Below are 27,303 nucleotides of genomic sequence, written 5' to 3'. Positions count from 1 at the left end.
ATTTTTGAAAATAGAGATAACTAAGAAGGCAAAAGGTCACCTGTTATTCTTCTACAGTTAAGAGAACCACAATTAATATATTTTGATATATGTTCTTCTAGCCTCCTAAAATCCATTTTATTATATCCTTGTGATTTTACTGTAGATACAGTTTCCTGTGCATATTGCATTTTCATTTAATATTATGACAGATATTTTCAAAGTTATTTTACTTATTCATGAAAGTAATTTTACATTACATTGTGTGAGCATGCCATATTTACTTAGCAATTCTACTTTGGGTATTTAATTTTTCCCAGTGTCTTCTATTGTAAATAATACAATATTCAATGTCTTTGTAAATATTTTCTTTCATTTAGGATTATTTTCTTTGGATATAGTCTACTCAGTGAAAATATCAGAACCTCAGAAATTTGATATAATAGCTTATTAACAATTTTAAGGCTGCTGAATTATATAATGAAATTATTTTCTACTCTCAGTGCCCATTTCATTGCTGCTTACCAGCACAAAAGTTACTTACTTCCATGCTTCAGTTTCTACATCTTTAAAAATGGAAATAATAGTACCTACCTCAAAGACTGTATGAATTACTGAGACTGTATGAATTAATGAGACTGTAATGAATTACTGCCAAGCAGTTGGAACACGCCTAGCAAAATGTATGAACCCCCAAAACGTTAACTATTTGGCATTGTAATTTTTAGAATCTTTGTCCAAGTTGACAGGTAAAAATAGTATTTTAATGTTTGAATTTGCTTTTCTTTAATACCTAGAGATATTCAGATTTTTCTAAAAGGATTTTAGTTTTTTTTTTTTTTGAAGACATTTTTCTTTTTGTCCTTTGCTTTTTTTTTCTCTCCAAGGGTTATTAGTGTTTGAGCTCTTAACTGAAATATTAAGCTTATGTGGCTTCTGTTGTTGCTGGAATTTCTAATTTATTATTTATTGTTGAATTTTTTAACCTATACTTATTTTCAGTTTTTATGTAATCAATTAATTTTTTTATTTGTAGTTTCTTCCACATTTTTTGAAGCTTGAAATCTTTTCACCCAGAAATGTGATAAGACTTGATGAGAAACAATGGCTAAATTAAAAGCAAACATAAAATAATATATCTGAAATGTATTTATGATTGTGGGGTGATGTAAGGATTAAAAAAATCTGCTCTTCTCTAAGCATGTATGTTATTTATTAACATACATGTTAATAAATATGTTGTTTATTACTAAGTATGTTATTTATTACATACTTGTTTTTTTCTTTGATAGGCAGTATTTTCTTAATCTTATATTAAATCCTTCATATTTCTTTACCATTTTAGTAATAAGGAGGCAGTTGAAGAATTATAGAGTTCTAATTAGTCCACTATTTCTCCAGTGTTATTTTTCTATACAGTGAATAAAGGAAGACGTTAAAACTAGTCCCTAAAAGTTTTCTTGTTCACGTAATTATCCAGTTAGTTTGTTAATCAGTGTTGTGGTTGGACCATATGGTCTTTTTTTCTAAAACATGTATTAAATAAACAGTCCTCTACTTTTTTTTTTTTTAAACGAAGTTTGGATTTTTAAAGCTTTTTTAGAAAGTCTAGTTTTGTGAAAGTGTAGAAGTGAAATTAACATTTAATTTCATAGGCTCTTTTTTCCCCTTCAGGTAGAATATTTAACATGATAAATGATGCATCTTAACTGCACATTTATGTTCCATAGCAAGAGTTCTGGGAAGTACAAGAAATAATGATTAAGAGAATAGTGGGATTGATTTATGAGCTAAAGAAGCTAGTCATTTATAGCATGTCTAATGATGGGCATGTTTAAAAGGAGAGACAATAGAATGTTTGTATCTTTAGCAACTGTTCAGGCAAAGAGAAAAATTGTTTTGGGCAAATAAGACCATTGCTCCTGAAATGATGTGAAGAAAAAGAGTAATTTAGTTTAGAAAACAAATTAGTAAAAGTAGAAAATAAAAAATATATATTATTTACATTGGGAGCTGTTGGAAAGTGGAATCATCTCCCCAGAGAGCTGGTGGATGGGATAAACTAGCTGTCTCTGATTTCTGTAATTCATGGCAGATGCTTAGAAACAGGTTACATAAGAGGTTTCTGGGAATGGTTTAAAATGAAGTCTTATAAAATGCGTAAGGTCAGACTGGGTGACCTAGGTGGTATATTCTGACTCTATCAGATTCTGTGATAGCTTGTGGCATTCTGCTGTTCAGCACTAATGTACTGTGAGGATTATTTACTGGCAAATCCAATGAGCCTTTATTTGGTTTAAGATGATAATTATTTGAAAAATAGTAATTGACCTAAGAATATACTTATTTTGGGCCAGTATCTTCTCCCCTCTCTTTGCTTTTTCGTCAAATAAAAACAGCGTTTTTACTTGGTTAAATATTCTGTTGATTGTTGTTAACCTTTACTTTTAATTGGCATTTGATGTCATTGGTGCATATCGTGTCTAGGACAGAATTAATACAGTGTTTGCAACATGAATTTGAGTAACTTTCACCTGTAAAATACTAGCTCAGTTGATAGAATACTTCATCTGTGCCGCATAAGTTCTGTTCCATAACAGTACAGATTTTTAAGTGGAATTTTATGTTTACATTCTTTATGTCAGTTGATAGCAGTGGTTACCGAAGTAGAATAGAAAGACAGTCAACAGGGGTATAGGAAGAAAATCTTAGAACTTTTATTTACTTATTTTTTAATCTTAGGAAATTGAGCTTTATGAACATTTACTAGAAGGAGGGGCATTGGTGGCCTCATTTGTTTTGCATTCCAGATGGACACGCATCATCTCAGGCCAGAGTGGGTGAGCCTCAAGTGGGGTGCCAGAGTTACTTTGACCCTGTTTGTTTCCAGTTAGAATGTGCTTGCTTAAGGGATTTGCAGATGATATTATATAGTTCTAAACCTAGCCATCACAAAATGGGCAGGGAAAATATGGATGGGAGATATTTCTAATGAAAAATCTCTTCATCAGCTATATGACAAGTTTTAATGATCATTTGATCAGTCTGGCAGGAGGGCAGCAAAAAATTTATAATTATATGAAATTTGTATTTACATCCACTGTCATTAACAAGGAAACCTTCCTAAGGATCCATTTTGTGATATGAGATATTGGCTAATGTGATATGAAGTTACTTACATTAGTGAGACATTTCAGAAATGTTTATTCTTAAATCTGTTTATTTAAACCTTGAGTCATCCTTTTAAAATATATGTATTTGTGCATCTATTACAATTTAGGTGATATAGTGCACAGAATTACACATGTATAATTTGTAAATATACAACTAGGGAACACATTTCAAAATTATTTAATGCATGTGTAATAGGAATAATTTGAGGCGTATTTTTCAAATAAGTTTAAAGATAAGAGGTTCACATTTTTTAGTTGTTGTTGTATTATTTTACTTATACAGTTTAAATGTTTTATATGTTATCTTGTTGTAATGCCATTGGTGTTAAATAATGTTTAGGTGACTTTTCCAGGTTGAAATGAAAAAAGGTGAAGTAGAATGGAATTAATCAAGTTATGAAATTAGTCATTGCAGGTGAAATAGGTGTTCAGTAACCCAGATCTCTAGAATTTAATAATAAAGGCATTGTGTTAATTTAACTCATTTGTGAAGAAACTGGATGTAAATCAGGAAGAAATATGAGTTACAAAGTATTCTTTAAGAAGTGCTTTAATAATTTTGAGGACAGATAAGAGGAAACCAAGTTAATTGTGTTTTATCAGAACTTTTAAGTGCTTTTAATTAACAGATAGCTGAGAATTATTTATTACTCTGTTCATTGTTTGAATTAAAATTAATATCAAGTGTTGCTTGAATAGTCTTTTTTCCTTTTACACTTAAATAGGCTAGACATTTGCTTTGTTTATACCATTAATTTGTTTTCACACAGGCTGCAAAGGTAGCCATCAACTCAGAATTAATTAGTGAAATCAAAATTAATGAGGTTTTACTATATTGGGTCATTTCTGCTTCAGGCCAGTTTTCTTTATATGAGTTGGACTAGCATTTTTTTGAAAGAAGAAAAATTAGATTTATTTTAATCCATATTTAAAAAGCACGGAACCATCTTTTCTTGTGAGTTAAGTACCTCTAATAACTATGCTTTCTTGGGCTTAGTAATATTGATTTTTTTTTGTTTTCATTCTTGATTATTTTGGCTATTTCCAGTCTTATTACAGTAAAGCTAAAGTTAACTCTTTAGATACTTATTTACAGAGATGGTGTATCATTTTTACTTTGGAATAAACTTTTTTTTTTAAGACGAAGTCTCACTCCGTCATCCAGACTAGAGTGCAATGGCGTGATCTCGGTTCCATGCAACTTCCGTCTGCAGGTTCAAGCGATTCTCCTTCCTCAGCCTCCCCGTCGGCTACTGTTTTGTATTTTTAGTAGAGACGAGCTTCCACCATATTAGCCAGGCTGGTCTTGAACTTTTGACCTCAGGTCATCCATCCCCCTCAACCTCCCAAAATGCTGGTATTATACGTGTGAGCCACTGTGCCTGGCCTGGACCAGTTTTTTGTAGATTAAGCTTGTTATTTGCAAATTTTCATTATTACACTATGTGAAAGGGGAATAAAAGTATTCTTTAAAACATATTTAGTTAAATTTGTGTGTCAGAGGAGAATGCATCATGCAGAAATGAAAAAGCTAGAATCTTGGAGTTAAAGCTTTTTTTTTTAACCTTCAGAAAATTACATCTCATAATCTACTTTTTAAAGCAGATCCTATGCTCTTATTTAATATTCATTTTGTATGTCCTTTATTTTTGCTACATAACAGTAATAATATAATGTAGAGCTTTTAAGTCTTATGAAGATAGATTACGTTTTCTTAAATCTTTGAAATTATCTGCCTGTGTATCTATGGGGAGGTTGAAAGTTCTGACAGGGAAACTTCTCATGAGGGGTTGATAATGTGGAAGGTCAAGTTTCTCATAAGAATGGGAAAGGCTTTTTTCTTTGCTTAATGGCTCTAGTCCTTTCTCTGCTAAATTACAAACTATGGTAAGGAGATCTTAGAGAGAGAGTATGCATAGCTCAGTCGTTGTCAGTAGCTTTGTGTCACCTCAGATGTTGAGATCTCCAATAGGGCAAAATTTAAGAACACCTAACAGAGAATATTGGCAAAACTTCATATTGACTCATACTTCATTTTCTCTACTTTTTGAAAAGGAATGACTAGAGTGTATGTGAGCATGAATGAAATGACTTTCAACGTGGGGACTAGCAAATAGGTCAGTTAGATGTGTGGCACTAATTAGGGATTAGCTCTTTATAAAGAAGATTTTGGACAGTTTGTAAGTCTAAGTAGCAGAATCAAAAGTAGGGTCAGTGGCCAGGTGTGGTGGTTCACGTCTGTAGTCCTAGCACTTTAGGAGGCTGAGGCAGGCGGATTACTTGAGCCCAGGGGTTCAAGACCAGCCTGGGCAACCTAGAGGCTCTATTAAATATAATATATATATATATTTATATATATATATATATATATATATATAAAACAGTGGTGTTGGATGTGTGAATACTGTGATTGGTAAGTGCCTGATGAAAGGATATAAACAGATGAAAAGGAATACTGTTTAGGCATCATTCTTTAAGTTCATTATACCCATAGAAAAAGATAACTATTTCTTTCACGAGGGAAATAAATAAAATGACCACTTTTTGACAGATTAATGTTGCAAAATAGAATATTGTAGTTAACCATTAATGTAGCAACCAACCCTTTTTATAAAATGAATAATGGATATATTTGACAAAGTCAGTACTGATGATAAGGTGTAGAAATGCAAAACATCCATTGTATTAGACTCTTGCTTTGAGTTAGCAGCATACGTATGTAGCGCTGTGTGTGTGTGTTTGTGTGTGTGTGTGTGTGTATTTACCCAGTTTTGTTCTAACATACCCAAATTTAACTATTTTTGTAGTTTGCCATTTTGTTTTGATTTGTTAATTATAAAACTAATTTGTGTGTGTGAGAGTCAACCGCCCCTCAGTTTTTAATGTCTTTTGTAAAGACATTAAGAATCACATTTCATGTTTCAGTTGAATGTTTATCAGGAAAATAAGTAAGCTTAAAAAATGCTTTAAAAATTCTATATAATGTTTTAATAAAGGTTTGTAATACCATTTCTCTGAACTTAGTTTTTTTTTAACTTTTACCATGAGTAAACACCTGTTATGCTGATTATAGTGTGTAATTATAATACGCAAAGTACAAATAAAGCTAACAAAGAATAAAAATAAAACAGTTGAATTTAAGAACAAAGTAAATAGTTAAATATTACTGTCATCTTTGTTTTATTACTATGCTGCTTCATTCAAACATTGATTTTAGGTTGTTTACAAAAATAAACATTATCTAGTAAGATAAAAATAAAGCTAAATCATAGTGAAGAGAATATAAGGGAAGAAAGCAAATGAGACCATTGATAGGCCATATTCCGATACTTATGCCCAAGATCCAGCACTGTTATAGATAGAAAATTCAGTCCTGAGTTTCCAAAGTGTGTTCATCTAAAACTAGGTCTTGATAAGATTACTATGGTCAAACAACTTTGGAGATGAATGATGTTGTATCCCCTTGACGAGATAATTATGGTCACAGCATTCTAAAGGTTCTTGGAAGTTCTGTGGTTAAAAACAACAGCTACCACCTAACCTCAGTATTGTCAGTATTTCCCATGTACATTTGACCACACTTTTCCTCCCTTTTTTTTCACCTAACATCTATCCACATGTCCTATTTGGGAAAGATACTGAGATACTGATCTTTAGTTTGAAAACAGCCTGTTTGCTTAGGAGAACCCAGCAGGGTGAGGTTTGATGTGTTTTTTCTTTAGATCCCATACAAGGAAAGGAGTATATATATAGTGCAGTGAGCCTCACCTTCAATAAATAGCCACAATATGTACAAGAATGAGTTTCAAATGGCTGTTTTTATATGGTTTCTCTCAGTATGACCTGAAAGCATAATCTAGTAAGTCACTGAAAAGTTAAGTTTTCAATTGTTTATAAATTGTTTTACAGAAATACAGACTTTAATTTTTAATTTTTTAGGTCATAGGTTCAGTTCTCTCTTACCAGAGAAAATCTTTGATTATTTATATCTTGTCATGTTCTAAAAAGGATTTGAAGGGCAAAAACTAGAGGTGAGCAGAAAATATACAGCAGAACATTTAATTGGCTATTGTGTGGCTAGTTGAGGTGGTGCATCTGCTGACATTACAGATAGACACCATGAAAGCAACAGGAATGCATATCTACAGATAACGTGAATATCTATGACTCCTAAGAAATGATCGTGGCAGAGGGACGGTGAGGGTATTGTTTTTGAGCAAAGGTGCAGGAAAGAGCATGGGTCTAAATGAAAGAGTCACAGACAGAAAGAAGCGCTGCAGAAAGCAGCTCCCGCAGCAAACAAAGGAAAGTTCACACTATGGAAAGAGAACACCTAATAACAGATCAATTTTTTCTCAGCTTTGCCTGCTCCAATATAGTAATCATTTTAGTGAGGTCATCTTTACATTTGAACAGCAGTTTTTCCAATCTTTTACACTCTTAATCTAGAATTAATTTAGTATAAAAATATTTTGATGATTGATCTGGGTTTTATGTATAATATGAAGGAACACATTTTTCAACATGACCTAATATTGTGGTTGTTTTTCAGTGGCAGCAAATGTATAATTAATTTTGCCTTAAGTTATTGAAAACAGGATCCATTTTATTTTAAATTTAATTTAAATACAATTAAGGTTTATTCTTCTTTTCAGGCAAGAGTACAGCACTGCATCTGCTCTGTAGCCAGTGACCACTCAGTAGGACTTCTAAGTTTGCGAGAGAAAAAATGCATAATGTTGGCATCTCGTCACCTTTTTCCTATTCAAGTAATCAAATGGAGGCCTTCTGATGATTATCTGGTAGTGGGGTGTTCAGATGGTTCTGTGTACGTCTGGCAAATGGATACTGGTAAGAACGAGTATGAAGAGATACTATAGAAAATTAAATGGGTATATTTCGTTTTCTAGAAATGAAAATGTGTTTTGAATGAAGAAAAAAGCCTTGAAATGTAAAATAGTTGCTACTTTTATTTCTAATTGTTTAAGTGGCCTCTTTTTTGTTCTGCTGTGCCAAATGCTTGTAGAATATTTCATGAATCTTTAAAAGCATGTAATTGAGGATAATATGCAGATGAGGACAGACATATGGACAACAAAGTATGTATGATTCCTGTATAATTCACGAGTAAACTGTGAACAAGAAGAAGAAATCACCAGGTTCACATGTAGTGAAAAAGATACAACCCTTTTTTCTTTGAACAGCAGAAAAGCAATGCTGGGCAGTTAATTGTATGAGGTAATTAAAATGAAGTTTTCAAGTTCTAGAGAGAACATTTAAAATTTCAAATTTCAGAAAGTTTATGTATTGGGGGTATAATGTAGAACAAGTAATGCTTAGCTTAAAAGCACAGACAATAATATGTAATGTTTATACACAGACTACCATGGTTTTCCCTCAGATATTTGTAAGTATATAACTAAATGTTTATTGGTTTAGGCCTTTTTCAAACTCATTGTTTTTTTACTTTTACAATTTTCAGTAGTCATCTATCAGTTATGAAAGTCTTTCTTTTGATTCCTAGTTGTACTAATATTTCTACTAGATTTTTTCCTTTTCTTCATCTTTGTTTTAAATAGTGTTTTTTGAAATCAGACTATACACATATTTCTGCATGCACTATTGTGCAAAAGGGAGTTCTCTTAAGCCTTTTGGGAATAAATAGTCATAAGCTTCAGTAATCTTTATTGTCTTCATTTTAACTGGTAGTACATAGGCAATCTTGACAAGAGGAAGCCTTCTTGAAGTCTGTCAAACTTCCTTGCTTTTGCGTGTAACTTTTCTTTCTCTTGTCTCTCACTGTAAAAGAGATTCATACTTTTGGTCAAGTTTTAAAAGCACAAAAGTATTAGAAAAGAAGAAAGATGAACCCACATCTCATTGCTCAGTGGTAAATGTTAACATTTTTGGCAAATTGCTTTCTAATCTCTTTCTGGGCATTTAAAAAAACAGAATTGCTGTTGTACTACACATGCAATTTTATATCTTTCTTTTGTGTGTCTTTACGTTATGTCCTATCTGCTGAATAGCAGTCTTGTGTTTTATTTTTTTTTTCAGTCCACTTCATAAACTGAATATATGGAATTTGTCTTGGCTCTAGAGTCAGACTGTTTAGTTTGAACTTAGGGTGGACTCCTAGCTAGCCCTGTGACCTATTCCAAGTCACTGGATATTTATCCCTCAATTTCCTCACCTGTAAAATTAGGGTAATAATATTTTCTATCTTAAAGCATTTCTGAGAGAATAAAATGAGATAATATTTCCCTGACATGTGGTAAACAGAATATAAGTATGTATGTATGTATGTGTATGTGTGTGCAATTGTAAGCCTGTGTGTGTGTGTATACATGCATGTGTATGTATTTCCTACTACTATTATTAAAGAAGCATGCTGTTTAACTTGCTACTTTGTTGAACTTGGGAGTATGACGTTATCTACATTTAGAAATAATTTTTTGGGAATTAGTACTAAAGAAAGTTCTTATAGCAGTAATGGTATTTGTAAAACACTGTATTAAAATACTGTCAATATTAAGACTGGGCACAGTGGCTCATACCTGTAGTCCTAGCACTTTGGGAGGTGGAGGGGAGTGGATTGCTTGAGCCAAGGAGTTTGAGACCATCCTGGGCAACATGGTGAAACACCGTCTCTACAAAAAAATACAAAAATTAGCTGGGTGTGGTGACACATGCCTGTGTCTCACCCACTCAGGTGGCTGAGGTGAGAGAATCACTTGAGACCAGGAGGTCGAGGCTACAGTGAGCTGTGATTGCACCACTGCACCCCAACCTGGGAGACAGAGAGAGACTCTGCCTTAAAAAAAAAATCTGTAACTATTAAATTAATAGCTGATATATTTTAAGTGAAAATGTATAGTAAACTTGTCTAGGACTTGTTCAAATTAAATATTGAGAGTATCATTTTTCTGAACTTTTCTGATGCTTAAATATGTAATACTTGAATATTTCAGATACTATAAATATCTTTGTGAAGAATATAAAATGAAATTATTTACAAATGAGGCCTTACTGATAGACAAAGTTACTGTTCTAGTAATTTTTCTAGAAGGAAATGACAAATAGGCCCTAACTGTAGGGGTACTGGAAGAGGTTATTGTTATAATCAGTTTGGTATAATTAAGCCCAATTTAGATAAAATACAGCATATAATATTGAAATTACATGCTGAAGGTTTGGGTAAACAATCAGTCAATATGACATTCAAGATAAATGCTATAGAGAAGCTGAATTTATTTTGGATTTCAACCATAATAGGAGGCATACCTTGTTTTTTTCCTCCTTGCTGTTCATGCTGTAGCTAGTGATATAAAATTCCCTGGGGAGTCAGTAAGGTACATCCTGGAGGTATTGACATTATTTATTTATTAAATTTATTTATTTATTAAATAAATAAAAAATGAAGCTAGGAAAATCAGATTCAGCCAGAGTTTGATGTATGAAATCTATTTAAACTCTGAGGAGATACTTGATCCCTCTTGTTAGTGTTTTGGGAATGTATTTTTACAAATGCAGCCATACCATGTTAACCCTGTTTTGCATATTGGGCAATTTTCTAGTTATTGTTTTGAGTTATACTGATGTTTCTAACTTAAAACACTTGAAGTGTCTTTCCTTTATATGTTTATGCAGCATGTTTACACTTTTTTTTTCCTTCAGATGAGTGCTTTGTGTTTTCAGTTCATATTTCCTTGTGAAATGCAGCCAAAGCTAGTAATACAAAATGTAGAGAGCTGGAGTTCTAGAACCTTTTGTTCTTTTATTGTGACATTTTCTTATATGCAATAGCAATGTAATAGTGATGTAATGGCCATGGAAATTATTCTTTTACATCTCTAAATAGTTAAAAAACTACCCAAACACTAGCAACAAGAATGAGCCAGATGAATCTCTTGCTTCCCTCTTACGAACTTAAGGTGGGCCACTGACCTAGGTGGCTTCTGTGGAGCTGCTTATGTGCTTCTGGGATCAACCGCCTCATTTTTCCCGTTTGATATTCCCAGTAAGTATGCAGTGCCATTGACAAGGTCAGAATCCTGTTTCTTTGGGAAACAGGCATGCTGAAAGTAATGACTGATGTTACAAAATGTTCTTCTTATCTAGCCATTTCCAAGCCTAAACCACATTCTCATCTGCTTCTTTTTATCATTTTTGCTACACAACAAAAGTGATTCCCACATCGTATTTCTATTCCTTATGTATAATTATTAGATGTTCTTGTACAAATGCAAATGCCATTAATGCTTGACAAATATCAGGAATTAGTGTATGAGGACTTGTGAATGTATTTGTTATGTGATCTGTCTTTTTATGTTCTGCTCTCCATGTTTTCTAATATTTCTGTTTTTGCGTGTACTTCACGAAATATGCATTTGAGTCTCCTTTTTGAACTTAAGTACCTAATGAAATCTAGCAGGGAATTATGAATTAATGTATGTTTGTATGTCTTTTGAAAAACACATAAAACATGGCTAACAAAAAGCCTGTGTTTTAGGGACTCAGATTGTCATATAAGTAAAGTCTTAGTGACTGTTATTCTTCCTTAACACTAAGTTTTGAAAACGTTTTTCATGCTTTTATTTTGATGCATTTAAATTGATGTTTTTCTCTTGTTACTAAAATTGCTGAAGAGAATCAGGAGGTAGTGTTGAAGTTCAGCCTTTTGTTATTAGTGGAGGGTTTTAGTAGCATGTGTTTTCCTCACGTATTTGACCCTTTGCCAGTAGTATTTAATACAGTGGAAATTAGATCTTACATTTGTATTTCATTATGTATTGCCATTACATCATCAGCTTTTCTGTACATTTTTGCTTTTCATTCTATTACAAAACATGCAACAGGACAGGGGAAGACACAGAAAATGAATGAGTTAAGAAAAAGAGGTAATTGATTAAAACCTTGGTAAGACCAAGTATAATCAGAGAGTTTCTTTTTTCTCTTTTAATGATTGACTCTATGAAATCTTACATATTTACCTACCTATATAGTTACCATTTTCGTTGCTTCCCTTTTTGAAGGAAGAGGTTTAGAGTGGAGATATGACTGTGCTTATTACTACTCCCTCCTCTCACAACCTCTCCATGCAATTAATCACTAAGTCTTTCCCATTAGGTCTCCTTCACCTACTTCTTTATTCTTTCCAGTGTACCATTAATTTATGGGCATATTTTTCCATACCTAGGCTATCTTTATTGGGTACCCTGCCTACTCTTTCTACCTTCTAATTCATCCTGTACTCTGCTGGGAAATTAATCCTAGGAAAGAAAACACTGACAACACTTGCTTCATATGAATGTCTTAATGAATAAACTATAAACAATATTAGTTCATAAAGCCTTCAGGACAAGGTCTTCCATAGTGTGGCACCTTCCTACCTTTCTGTCTTTACCTCTTGCTGTTCTTTTACACAAACCAGTTTCTCTAGTCAATAATAATTGGGTCACTCCCAATTCTTGTTGTGAGTATCATCCATATTGTTTTCATGATTTTCACTCACTTGGAACATTGTTTTTTTCCTTCCATTTTTTTTTTTTTGTTTAAAACAAACAAAAATATCTATGATATTTTCAGGAAATTTGAATAATAAGAATGCAGTCTTGCATATTTACCTGTGTAGTCACCATTTCCATTGCTCTTTATTGCCTTGTGTAGATGCAGATTTTTGCCTGGAGTCATTTTTCTTTTGTCTAAAATTTAATTTTTATTTTAGTGTCGATCTGCAGGTGATGAATTCTTTCAGCTTTTGCGTGTTTGAAAAAACTCTATTTTATCTTCATTTTTAAAGGCTATTTTCTCTAGATATAGAATTCTAGATCAACAGGTTTTTGTCTTTTGCTTCCTGTACTCCAACTGTCTTCTGGGTTGCATTATTTCCAGCAGGAAATCTGCTGTCATCCTTACGTTTCTTCTATATGTAACATTTCTTTTCTCTGGCTGCTTTTAAAATTTTTCCTTAATTACTGGTTTTGAGCAATTTGATTGTGGTTTTCTTTATATTTCTTGTTCTTGGGGTTTGTTATACTTATTAGATCATGGCTGTATAGATTTTATCAAATTTGGAAAACTTTTGGCCATAATTTATTCAAATATATTTTCTCCCCTCCATTTTCTTTTCTTTTCTTTGGAGACTCCAATTATATGTCTTTTAAGCCATTTGAAGTTGTTCCTCAGCTCACTGTGATGGTATTTTCATTTTTAAAAATTATTTTTTTGTTTCATTTTATATAATTTCTATTACTATGCCTTCAAGTTTACTGATATTTTCTTCTATAATGTCTAATCTAATTATTCCTATCTAGTGTATTTTTCATCCTGAACATTGTAGTTTACATTTCTAAAAGCTAGATTTTGGTCTTTTGATATCTTCTATGTCTCTTTGCAAACCTTTTGAACATCTGGAATATAATTATAATACCTTAATGCCTTTGTCTTCTAATTTTCATATCTTTGTCAGTTCTGGGTTTGTTTTCTTGGTGTGATTTTTTTTTTCACTCAGTATTGATCTTTTTTTTTGACATGCCTGGTAATTTTTTTTTTTTTTTTTTGGGACAGAGTTTCACTCTTGTTGCCCAGGCTGGAGTGCAATGGTCCGATCTCAGTTCACTGCAATCTCCGCCTCCCAGGTTCAAGTGATTCTTCTGCCTCAGGCCTCCTGAGAAGCTGGGATTACAGACACTACCATGCTCGGTTAATTTTTTGTATTTCTAGTAGAGATGGGGGTTTCATCATGTTGGCCAGGTTGGTCTTGAACTCCTGACCTCAGGTGATCCACCTGTCTTAGCTTTCCAAAGTGCAGGGATTACAGGTATGATCTACCGCGCCTGGCCATGCCTGGTAATTTTTTGTTAGATACCAGATATTGTGAACTTTATTTTGTTGGGTATTGGATATTTTTGTATTTCTGCAAATGTTTTGAACTTTGTTGTGGGACACAGTTAAATTACTGAGAAACAGTTTGATACTTTTGGGTTTTGCCTTGTTAGGTAGGGCTGGAGCAGGGTTAAATGTGGAGCTAATTGTTATCCACTGCAAAGGGAAGACCTTCCTGAGAACTGTACCCAGTGGCTCATGAATTGTGAGGTTTCCAGTCTGGCTGGTGAGTAGGCACTATTCACAATCCTGTCTGAGTCCTGGGTACTGCACCCTCTAATCTTTTGAAGTGGTTCTTTCCTTGGCCTTGAGTAGTTAGTTTCTTCACAGTCACACAGTAATCAGCACTCTGCCAAATATGTAAGGAGGACCTTCTGCAGGTTTCTCTGGAGCTTTCTTCACCCTGGTATTCTGTTGCAAACTCTATCTGCCTGTACTCTCAGCTAAGGAATCTGTTAGGCTATTCAGGCAATGGATGTTAGTCAATCAGTGTTCAGACAATGGACATTTGTCAATTATGGATTGTCTGAAAAAGCATTGTTTCAAATCTTGTATCTATTTTTTCCCAATTATTTTACGTAAAAGGGTAAATTCAGTTCCTATTACTCCGTCTTGGCTGGAAGCAGAAGTCTTTTCTGCTAATTTGAATTTTCAAAATCTTTAAATATTCAGGCAGAGTCCACTCTTTCCCTAATGTTTTTAAAAACAGGTTTAGTTGGGAATGGATTTTTTTTTCTATCTTTTGAACCTCTATCAGTCCATTCTCATGCTACTATGAATAAATATCTGAGACTGGCTAATTTATAAAGAAAAGAGGTTTAACTGACGCACAGTTCCACATGGTTGGGGAGGCCTCAGGACGTTTACAATCATGGTGGAAGGCACTTCTTCACAGGGCGGCAGGAGGGAGAATGAGTGCTGAGCAAAGAGGGAAGCCCCTTAAAAAATCATCAGATCTTGTGAGAACTCACTGACTATCAGGAGAATAGCATAGAGGAAACTGTCTCCATGATTCAGTTATCTCCACCTTATCCTGCCCTTGACACATGGGGATTATTACAATTCAAGGTGAGATTTAGGTGGGGACACAGGGTGAAACCATATCAGCCTCTTTATTGTTCTTTTTGGCTTGTGTTGTTGATTATCTTCTTATGTGCAAATGTTTTGACCCTCACTCAATGGGTCCCTCCCGCCCCAGGAAGTTAATTACCATTGTTGTGTTACAACTATTTAATCTTCAGACTTTATTCCAACTTTTCCAGTTGTTCCACTACAGTCTTTTACTGCGAAAAGATCCAGATTAGAATTATGCATGGTTAGTTCTATCCCCCTTTCAATTTAAAATAGTCCCTTAGTTCTTCCTTCACCTTAAAGACTGAAAGTTTTGAATATTTCTGGCCAGTCGTTTTATAAAATGTTTCCCAATTTCTGTTTATGTGATGTTTTCTCATGGTTATTTTCAGAATATGTATCTTTGGCAAAAAAATCACTGACATTTTTCTCATTACATCTTATCAGTTAGCATATGATTTTAATTTGTTTCATCACTAGTGTTTACTTAGGTCACTTAAGGTGTTTTTTTGGCTTCTTCACTGGAAAATTATTTTTTTTCTTTTTGTAATTAGTAAGCATTTTGTGAAGAGATACTTTGAAACCATGTAAATAGCTTTTCTTTATCAAACATTTAAGTTACTCATTTATTTTCAGTTGGATCTCTATTTTATACAATAGATTACTTTCCTAAACTCGTATGTGATGTCTTGGATTTGGTCTGTGGCAGTCCCTTCACGCTGGATATGTTTTTTCTTTCAGCATTGTCTTGCTTTACAGCACAAGTAGATGATGCTGCCTCGTCATGTGGTTGTGCTTTTCATCCATCCTGGCTGATACCCTGTGACTGATGTCCTCTCTTCCCAGCATGGACATCCTTTCTCCCCTTTTGGGATCCAGCACCCTATGCAAAGCTGCCTACCTGCATAGATACCCTCTTCACTCTTTGGGCCCCATACCATTCCCCCTCACCATGTGGATGCTCTTCTCATACTTCTTAGACTTCAACCTTCTGTGCCAGGTTGCTTTCATGTGTTGATTTCTTAGACCCACCTTTGGGATCTGTACTGGGCTGCCTCACTGTGTGAACTCCCTCCTCTCTCCACTCGGGTTCCAACAGTGTCTCTTGATGCACATGCTTCTGGGGCTGAACTCTGTGCCAAACTGCTGCCACCACCTCCCTCTTGTTTAGCTTCCCTCTGCACCCTCTCAGCCTCTGACATACTGCCCTGGGCTGCTGCAGGCCTGCTTTTCACCACCATGCCGGTTATCTGACATGGACTCCTACCTTTGCTCAGGTCTGTTTACTAACTTGGGGCTCAGTTGTTCAGAAGAGGAGAGGAACTATAAGCTTTTGACACCAGAGAGTAAATTAGTTACTTGCTGTTTTTGCAGGTAGTATATTCTCACTTATTTGTTGATTAATGATTTTATTTTGGATATCAATAAGGGAAAGTCACTTAAGCCTTTCCATTATAACTACAAACTACATTTAATAGAGAATTAAGAGCTAGAGCAGTAAATTCTAAATTTATTCCTGTGAAACTTTAAGATATCTGAAAGAATATCTTATTATTTTCAAAATCACATTAACTTTAATTTACTTAAAATAATCTTTTCCCACAATATTTAAGAACATGATATACATTTGTAAAAAATTGATATCTTACAAATCTTCATGTACAAGCATATGAAGTTCTATACTAATTCAACCATGTAAATATACCCTGTTAACCATGTAGTGTACATCTATTAAGAGTATTTTTCTGTGACTGTAATATCCTCCCCCACTTTAGACTATGAATACTGTTCTCTAACTTGTTATTTTCATTTAACAATATGTTGTGGCTTTTATTCTATGTTAATATATATAGCTGAGCTTCCTTTTAAACATTGTGTTTGTTACTTCACAGTACTCCTTTTAGTGGATACATCATAAATTATTGACCCAGTCTACTAATGATAGATATTTAGGTTTCCAAAAAATTTTTCTGTTATGATTAAGACAATTATAACCCAACCACACACATGTATGTTTGGATATGGTATCATTATTTAGCATAATCTTAGAAGAGGAATTCCTGTGTTAAAGGAAATGTGAGTTTTAAATTTAATAGAATTTGTTAAAAAATTACTAATTTTTATTTGTACTAAAAATATATTACCAGTTTTCTTACACACTTGAGAATGCTGAATATCTGTACGGTAAGAGATAAATAGTATTTCATTATTGCTTCAATTTGATTTCTTTGATTATTAGTGAGGTTGACATCTTTTTATATGATTACTATCTATTTGTATTTGTATTTCTTTTCTCGATTGTTCGTATTCTTTAAACATTATTTTGTTGGCTTATTTTTTTCTCATAGATTTGTTACAACTCTGTATTTTGAGGCTGTAACTCTATCTCCATTTAATTAACAAATAGTTACTCAGTGCCTCTAATATGCCAGGCACTGTTCAATGTAGCAGGGATACAACAGTGAACAAAACATCTGAAACTCTCTAGCTCTTGTGTAGTTTACATTCTGCGTGGAGAGAGGCAGGTCAAAAATAACAAAAACTTTAAACATATAGTATGTTCTCTGGTGTTCATGTTGTGGAGAAAATGAAGCAGAAAAGGGAGAATTTGATAAGAGGGCCAGGGAATAACTCATTGAAAATATAACATAAAGAGCTTGAAAGGTGGAAGGAGGTGGTGAAGCTTGCATTGGAGGAAATTTGTGCTCTGACTTAGACAAAAAATGCATAGATGGAGATAAATGGAAAGGATGACCAAATGAGGAAACTTTAAAGTAGTTGTAGGCCGGGCGCGGTGGCTCATGCATGTAATCCCAGCACTTTGGGAGGCCGAGGTGGGAGGATCACGAGGTCAGGAAATCGAGACCATCCTGGCAAACACGGTGAAACCCCATCTCTACTAAAAATACATAAAATTAGCCGGGTGTGGTGTTGGGCGCCTGTTGTCCCAGCTACTTGGGAGGCTGAGGCAGGAGAGTGGTGTGAACCCAGGAGGCGGAGCTTGCAGTGAGCTGAGATCGTGCCATTGCACTCCAGCCTGGGCGACAGAGCGAGACTCCATCTCAAAAATAAATAAATAAATAAAGTAGTTGTAAATAGAAGTAGTGGTAATTTCCACAAACATATGAAGAAACATTTGACTGGGTGGTGAGAGTAAGAGTCAAGAATTTGCAGACAGAATGGAGAAATTATAGTATTTTTTCTGTTTTGTGGAAGTTTCTTAGAGAAGCTTCTGCAATTATTCAAGGAGGAAAAAAGCAAATTTTAGTAAGATTTTAAGATTGGTATACAATTTAGAGGAAGGTCAAGTCATAGATTTTAGTATTCGTACTGGTGTGATGGGACAGAAGTAGCCAAGAAAACCATCTGGGAGATAGAAAGAGTAGAAAAGCCTGGAGAAGGTTGTTGGAATCTTAGCTCTGATCTTGACTTTATTGGGAAGCTGCATGAGGGACTTTGTGGAGAGGAATTAACTGAGGTGGTAGGTACTACATGGGAGATCGTTAGAGGAAGGAAGTACAAAAAAATACTTCCAGGAGGCATTGATAAAACATATTTCTACATAAAAAAATTTCATACCATTTTTTTCTTAAACTATTCAAAATGTTGTAGTATTATGAAATATTTATGAATATATTTTTCTCACAGGTGCATTGGATCGTTGTGTGATGGGGATAACAGCAGTTGAAATTCTAAACGCTTGTGATGAAGCTGTTCCTGCTGCTGTCGATTCGCTTAGTCATCCAGCAGTCAACCTGAAACAAGCTATGACAAGACGTAGTCTTGCTGCTCTTAAAAATATGGCCCATCATAAGCTACAAACCCTTGCAACTAACCTCTTGGCTTCTGAGGCATCTGACAAGGTAAGTTTTGTATGTGGCTCATGAAGTGTGTAGACCCCAATTTAACTTCATTTAGTAACATGACTTTGGCATATCTTAGGAAATCATTTTTGAGAGATGACACTTGAAAAATAAGCTTTTGATTTTCATTTAGGTTTATCCAACATAGTTTGAGTTTTTCAAGTACTTGGCATTTGAAAAACTAAATTATTTTTACCAGTCAAATATTTTAAAATCCTTCAGACTAAATTAAGTGACTTTAGTTTCTGAAATTAGGGCAAACAAGTGTATATAATCTGTCTCACTTTTTGGTAGTCTTTCTATTGAAAGATTGAGCACTAGCTAATGTCCTAAGGAGGGAAAAAAATAATTTAGGTACAATTAAGATGTCTGTAATTGTGATGTATCATTTTATAAAAATTAGGTTCTGATTTTAGTAAGGTTAAACCATTGTAAAGATTTAAGAAATTGTTTCAGAATAAGTATGATGGCGTTGCAGAAGTATTGAAATTTTTCTGAGACCCAACTCAAACACACTTTCCTTACTGACACTTAATAATCAAAGTATAAGTTACTTCTTCAGTTAACAGAAGATTATCCTATTAAAAAAACCAGTCCCAATTCATGAATTGGTTACTTCTCTTTAGTTTTGTAGAGGCTAGCCACTGTTTGGTCTGTGGTATTTGTGTAATGTGGTAGAATTAGAACTAGTTTGTCTTTAGTAATAGATAAATGAAACCTAGAGACAATCTCAATATTTCATCTGAATCACTACTTAAAATTCTAGTTCCGTCTAAATATTCATTAGCGTTATTAATGAATAGCACGAATACTTTTAATTTTAGTCTCTCTTGTTGATTTTCATGTTTTTAAATGGTTAGACATGTGAATAAATAGCGAAGGGGTTGAAAGGCTCATCTGCAGACTTGAAAATTAACCATGAGTTTGTGCGTGCTGATGACACGTGAAGTACTGTAGGTAATTCCGCTGACCCACATTCTCCAGTAATTCACAGTAATGTCACCCTTTAATCATTCTTTCTGCCCTCAAGATATAAATGTTTTATCAGCTATGTCGTATTGTATATTTCAACAGTTGGAACTGTGAAACTACATTTTTCCTCTGTGCTTTCAGTAGCATACCCGAAAGTTTGTGAAGAAATCACAGCTCAAATGCATTGACCATACCTGTAATTACTTCCAAGGAATCATGTAGCTGTCTCTAGGAATTCAGTGTTCATAGCACATTTTCTGACATGATATGTAATTTGATTTTGAGCAAATTTATGAAACAATATGTTTAAGAGTATGTGTGCATGTTGTGTAACTCCCAGATATATTCTTTTTCTTGATGGTATCCCCTAGAAGTAAAAATTTTGAAAAATAATTATATAACTTGAAAATTAAAGAAAAATGAGTGGTACAGTAACAGTTATGAATGACTTTTGTAAGTGGTCATGGTCCATTATGCGATTTTTACAATCTTGTTTGTCCCTGTTTTAATAGCGTATTTTATAGTGCAATTAGTGATAAAAGCACCAGATATTAGAGACACTACACTTAGGTATTGTAAAATATGTTGCTTGTGAACCTCCTTAGTCTTGTAGCAGTGGTAATTGTTGCCTGACCTACAAGGAAAACAATTATAGAAGGGAGGAAAAAGGCTTAGGAAGCTGAGGCTGCAGGAGGATAATCACTTTATGAAAAATGTATGTTGGCTGGACCATTAGGGATTTCTGTAACTATTTTCTCATGTTGAGTTTGAGGCTCCTTCTGAAGGGAATGTTTAAAGAGCTGTCCTCTGGATAGCTTTCTAACCTCAGGAGAAATAAACTCACCCACAGTTAAAAAACAAACAACTAAGAGCTTCTCAATGGTACAGGACTTACTCTAGGATATTGGATCTAATTTTTCACATGAGTCTTTCAATGGAAAGTGAAGCCTGTATTGGGATACTCTGTAGAAAGTGTCCTGCTTTTTGTCTTGGTAGAACGGTGTTAGCAATCGGGGCTATATGGAAGTAACAGATATTTTATTTTGCTAATTGTGTTAATTATACTGGACATTCAAAACTTTGCAAAGATGGAGAATGTACTATCCTGTGATTTTTTTTCTCACTAGAAGATCAAGAGGGTATTCAGTAAAATTATACTTTATTATTGTGCAATGAGTCTTTTGCAGGATTGTGTATATTTGAACCCCTTTTCATTTCTCTTATGACATGTATTTTTTTATTTATATTATGATAACTTATATACTTACCTAATTCTCCCTACTGAAATTCAGTCTTTTTGAGAGCAGGGATTTTTGACTTACTTATCTCTGTGCTTTTCCATGACATCTAGCAGCAGCTGCTGTGCAATAACTATGTGTTGAATTGGATGATGTGGAACAGAAGGTGCAGAGAGCCATTTCTTTAGCTTTTTTGCCCTGTCTTTTGCAATTCCCTCATACCTGATTGTCTTAAGACCCCTGCTTTGCAGCCTCAAGTCTGTCTGTGTTCAAGAACCTTTAGATGTGGAGATTCATTAGTAACTTGCATTCTTCCTTTGCAAAAGGAAATTTTGTTCAGTTTTGCATATTCTTCCTTTGGTTTTGGTGAGTGAAGTTGTGTAGATATAACTCATTCTCCTTCCTTGCCCCATCTGTATTATCAGTGTTCTAATCCATCCTGGGCTTATCTCAACTTTTTTTTAAATTTTTTTATTTTATTTTTTTTTCAGATGGAGTCTCGCCCTGTCACCCAGGCTGGAGCGCAGTGGCGCCATCTCGGCTCACTGCAGCTCCGCCTCCCGGGTTCATGCCATTCTCCTGCCTCAGCCTCCTGAGTAGCTGGGACTACAGGCGCCTGCCACTGCGCCCGGCTAATTTTTTGTATTTTTAGTGGATACAGGGTTTCACCGTGTTAGCCAGGATGGTCTCCATCTCCTGACCTCGTGATCCGCCTGCCTCGGCCTCCCAAAGTGCTGGGATTGCAGGCGTGAGCCACTGTGCCCGGCCGACTTATCTCAACTTTATCCTCTCCTTTATTCCTGTTCCTTTTTTGGCTGTAGACCATGATAGCTCATTCGTGACAGATTGACATTTTGGGATGGATAATTCTTTGTTGTTGGAGGGCTGTAGTCTATATAGTGGGATGTTGAGCATCGTTTCTCTCTTCTACCTACATCACATCATGCTGGTACATCACATCATGCTGGTAGTAGCCTCCTCTTTCCAGTTGTGACAATCAGATGCCTTTAGACATTGTCAAGTTTCCCTTAAGAGGCAAAAAATGCCCCTAGTTTAAAACCACTGCTTTTGGGGGGGGGGGGGGGGGAAAGGCTTGAAATAGCAGGAATCCTGCATCTTGCATCCTCTATCCTATCCATCTTTTCCCTTCCCCACCCTGGTTTTTTAAATCTCATTCTTCCTCAGGACAGTGAAGCCATCACCAACCCTTAGCCCCTCCACCCGTTTTGGCAGAGTTAGTTCTTACATTCTTTTTATGCTCACATTTTTTTTGTTTATACCTTTCCCAAAACACTTTTCCCTTTGTATGGGGTATTTTTTGTTCTTTATATTTGTCTTCCCTACTAAATTTTGAACTACTTCAGGACAGGAATTCAGTTTTTCATCTTTTTATTTCCAATACTCAAGGTAGTATAACTGTATTACATTGTAGTATAAGTACACATAGAGTATGGTACATACTAGTGAAAAATGGTAATTGCTCAAGAAATTTAGTAGGAAGTTAGTTTGAGGTGTCGATTAGAATTGTGTTGTAGAGGAACTTGAATGCAAAGCTGAGGACATAGTTTAATGGGTGCTGACATGTTGAATGCTTTTAAAAGGATACTTTTGATTGCTTAAGAAATATTTTGTCATATCTAACATTTTTATGTAAGACACTTACAAATACTGATTTGGGAAATGAATTGTGAGGTTACTGGAATGATAAAGTGAGAGGTCGTGGGGACTGGAAATAGGATTAGGTGCTAGAAATGTGGAAGAGGGGATGGTTAGGAAGCTGTTGCATAAGTTGAATAAGTAGGACTTCACTCTGGTCTTGAAGAGTTTGATGTTCAAGATTATTTCAGGGGCCAAAACCCGGCGGAAGGGAGAATGGCAGTGCTATTAACAGGAATGTACAGGCCATGGAATAGGCTTTCAGGGTGATTGTAATAGGAGACGTGCATTTTATTGGTAGTGTTAGGAGTTGGGGTGTGTGCAAGTCAGCAAAATACCTTTGAGAAATAAGTGACATGATGGTGAGATAGAATAGAGATGGTATTATTTTTTTCTCAAATAGATGCTGGAGTGTAGAGCCTGACTTAGACTGCAGTTCACATTTTGGGGTGCCTGCTGTCATTTGATTTTTTTCAGATATGCTCTTTTCCTGAATTGTCACTGCAAATAGGTGAGTTAGTTCTTATTGTCCCCAATTAGTAGCTGATGCACCTAAAGACAGTTGGATGGAACAAGGATTGACAAACTCTATAAAGGGCTAGATAGTAAATATTTTAGGCTTTGTGCACTGTCTCTGTCACAGTGACTTAACTTTGCTTTATGATGTGAAAGCAGGCATAGGCAATATGTGAACAAATGAGCATGGCTGCTTTCCAATAAAACTATTTTCAGAAGCAGGTGGTGAGTTGGATTTGGCCCATGGGCCATAGTTTGCCGACCCCTACATCAGAAGATTGTATTGTTAATATCAAGATTGTAAGTATGGTTCTCTGGTGGAATGGCTTTTGCTTTATTTTTATAAAAGCAGTTCAAAAGAGTGGTTAAGAGCCTGGGTTCTGGTGACAGGCATGTCTGTGTTCAAATTGTGTTTCTATGTTTCTATAACTTGCTGACCGTGGGTGGCCTTGGGCAGGTAACCTCCAGTGGCCTTCGGTCATCTTTAAAACAAAATTCAAACTTCTTGCAGTGGCCTCTGAGACTCTGTGTGATCAGATGTGTGCTTCCCTCATTTAATTTTATTTTTCAATCCTTGATTATTCCAGTTCTAGCCAACTGACTCTTTTTTAAAGTATGACTGTTTGTTGAATGGATTAACAAATGAGAAAAATGAATGAATTATACTTAGTACATTTTGACTACTGGTAATGCATTGCAAAATCTTGGTACAGAATTACAGGATAGAAATTGAGAGCTGTTTGTAAAATTATCCTTTAAGAAATTCTTTTTAAGCCACATCTTCATATGATATTATTGAGGGACAGAGTATGGAAATGGAAGAAATTTGAAGAGAGAATACCTGTTTAGATATCAGGAAGATGAAGATGAGCCAGTGAGAAGCAGAAAAAGAGAAATCATACAGGCAGATTCTAGATCACACATACAGTTGAAAACAAAAGTAAAAGGTCTAAAGTTTACCAGAGAAATGAAATAACATTAAGAATTGAGGTGTGTGGCTGGGCACAGTGGCTCATACCTGCAATCCCAGCACTTTGGGATGCCAAGGTGGGCAGATCATGAGGTCAGGAGATCGAGACCATCCTGGCTAACACGATGAAACCCTGTCTCTACTAAAAATACAAAAATTAGCCGGTTGTGGTGGCGGGCGCCTGTAGTCTCAGCTACTCAGGAGGCTGAGGCAGGAGAATGGCATGAACCTGCGAGGTGGAGCTTGCAGTGAGCCGAGTTCGTGCCATTGCACTCCAGCCTGGGCTACAGAGTGAGACTCTGTCTCAACCCCAAAAAAAAAAAAAAAAAAAAAAGGGGTGTGTAGGTTTAGTAATTAGGAAAGCCATTGGTGAAGATTAAGAGAGCTGTTTTGGTAGAGTTGGTTTGGTCAGAAATCAGGGTACAGTGAGCTGACTATGAGAAGTGGAGGTAAAGAGTGTGGAAGAAATTAGCTTTTGATGGAAAAAGAGGAGGGTAGTAGCTTCAGTGGCTAGGGATTTAAGAGCAGGGTTTATACCCTGTTTAGGAAATCACTGAGCATTTATTTTGGTGGAAGGATAATGGGTGGGCCAATGCAGGAGGACATGGTATTAAGAACAGAGCTGGAGAGTTTACCCTTACTAGAAATTGTTTCCTTGTAATTGGTAATGATTAAAGAGAGGGAGATGAATGTACCAAATCATTTTCAGTGGAAGATAATGAAAGTAGGCTGTGATTTCTGTTAAAAGGAAGGAAGAGATGGTTATAATTCTTTGGAGGTAGAGACATCTTTTTTTTTCTCTTTTTTCTTTTTTTAATCCCAGCACCACGCAGCATAAGCAGTTCACTGGATTAGGAGTTAGAGAAGATTTGTAAAATATAGATAACCAGTCATTTATAGATTGTACATGATGATATTTGGCGAATGCATACATGAATATGTTAAGAAGATGGTCTGAGCATATCAGGTGATGTTTCTGACATGTTTTTCTTGTAAAGCATTTGCCACATATATGGTTCTTCGTAGAGAGATCTTGGGCTAAAGGGATTTTATTAGTGAAGGTAGAAAACCATTACTGCCTTGAAATTCATTTCTTCATCCTACTGTGTGTAATTTTCTGTTCTGCAGCTTTACATCTTGGGCATTGTTGTGCCAGTCAGAATCACCTTATTTATAGGGGAAAATGATGAGGCTGAGGAAGTGGAAAAATGACCAGGATGATTTATCTTTTACCTTACGTTTCTCTCATGTTGTCTAATTAGTCAAAAGCCTGAAAAAAAATGAATGGGCTATATTTGCAAAGGTCAGTAGCTTTGTATTCTGTGTAACGAGCCGAGAGAATGGAATTTAGGAGTCAAATATAACCTACTAAGAGCATAGTCTGTGTTTTTTGCTTGAAAAAGTCACTCTAAAAACATTTGTACTGATTGAATTGACTTCATGATTCACTGTGAAAAGGGCACTGTAAGGTACAGACAAGGACAAGCCAAATGACGTTGTGTACAGGATACTAGGCCTTGTTTAGTGAACTGTTTTTGTCCTTAGAAGAATTCTTATGATATGTGTGACCTTTGAAGAATCAATTAAACTTGCTTAACATTCTATCCCAAAACTTTAATGAATATTTTAATAGAAAATATGAGTATGTTGATAAGTATATTAATTATTATATATTCATAAGTATGTAAGATTTGTTTGTCCTCAGTTGTTGTTAGGACAAAATTTTAAATTACACCAATTGTTGTCTAGTACTTAATAAATAAAGGAGCCTTAGTTAAGCTGTGCGGTCTTAAGAAAACAAAGGAGTAAATGCCTGTCACTATGGAGGGGAAACATATTTTCTCATCAAATAAAGGAAACTTTTGTCCCCTTCCATTCTGGAGAGATATTAGAAGTAATATTATTCCAGTAATAAAATAATCATGATTTTCTAACATGCTTATATTAGCTTTGGTGATTATATGATATAGAGATATTTAAAACTTGGCCGGGCACAGTGGTTCATGCCTGTAATCCCAGCACATTGGGAGGCCAAGTTGGGCGGATTGTTTGAACTCAGGAGTTGGAGACCAACCTGGGCAATGGTGAAACCCTGTCTTAGCCAGGTTTAGTGACACACACCTGTGGTCCCAGCTGCTCTGGGGGCTGGGATGGGAAGATTGCTTGAGCCCAGGAGGTTAAGGCTGCATTGAGCTGAGATCATGCCATAGCACTATAGCCTGGGTGACAGAGCGAGACCCTGTCTCAAACAACAACAGCAACAAAGCAAAGCAAAACAAAATTAATGTCAGTCTCTCACATGATAACAGATATGATACTCTGAAAGAATAACGTTTGGGTGTCATAATAATTATGCTCATAATTTTGATTGCTTTCTGAATCCTGGCACTTAAAAGCTAAGAATAGCAATCGGAATTTTTTTCTCCTCTATGATTTGGCATATTAAAATATAGACTTTGTGTATTCTCTGAAATGTCAAGATCATTTAGATAGTATAAAATCCTTTTTTTTTTTTTTTTTTTTTTTTCAAAATGTGTTGTTTAACTTTTTGAATAGGAAACATTATGATTGCTATATTTTAATTAAGATGTATTGAATGTTAACTCTTTTTTGGTAATTCAGTGCAAACATTGGTCATAATAATGCGTCCTAGATTTATCTGTGGGTAAAATATTATCCACATTTACTTCCTTTCCAAGTTTCCCAGACTGCTGGATTTTTTTCTGAATTGCTTCTTTATAAACCTTTTATCTCTTTGCTCTTCTCTTAACTGTTATGGCCACTGCTAATCTCTGCTACTCTATTTCTATTTTTCTCTGAAAACTGATCTAATAGTGTTTAGATCTACCATCTTAACATTTGAGTTCCATTTCACTCACCTGTTTTTATGTTTGTTTATTTTTATTTTTCTTGGCCTCTTTCAGATTCAGCAAATATATTTTGCTGAGGCCTGCTCGGTCGGGGAGACCCTAACCCAG

General features: G+C 35.0%; 1 protein-coding gene across 2 annotated transcripts in view; it reads left to right on the top strand.

The window, feature by feature from the left end:
• WDR7 (WD repeat domain 7) overlaps positions 1–27,303 on the top strand; it is a 389,155-nt gene that overhangs the window by 59,865 nt on the left and 301,987 nt on the right. For both annotated transcript variants that reach the window (XM_008013992.3, XM_008013990.3), the window contains exons 13-14: positions 7,808–8,003; positions 18,759–18,973. In XM_008013992.3, coding sequence (XP_008012183.1) covers positions 7,808–8,003; positions 18,759–18,973 — 411 coding nt within the window. The remainder of the gene's footprint in view (positions 1–7,807; positions 8,004–18,758; positions 18,974–27,303) is intronic.

The sequence above is a fragment of the Chlorocebus sabaeus genome, chromosome 18, assembly GCF_047675955.1.
Source record: "Chlorocebus sabaeus isolate Y175 chromosome 18, mChlSab1.0.hap1, whole genome shotgun sequence".
In the NCBI taxonomy this organism is placed as follows: domain Eukaryota; kingdom Metazoa; phylum Chordata; class Mammalia; order Primates; family Cercopithecidae; genus Chlorocebus; species Chlorocebus sabaeus.
Note: the sequence above shows the minus strand (reverse complement) of the source record. Positions and strands in the feature narration are given on the sequence as shown.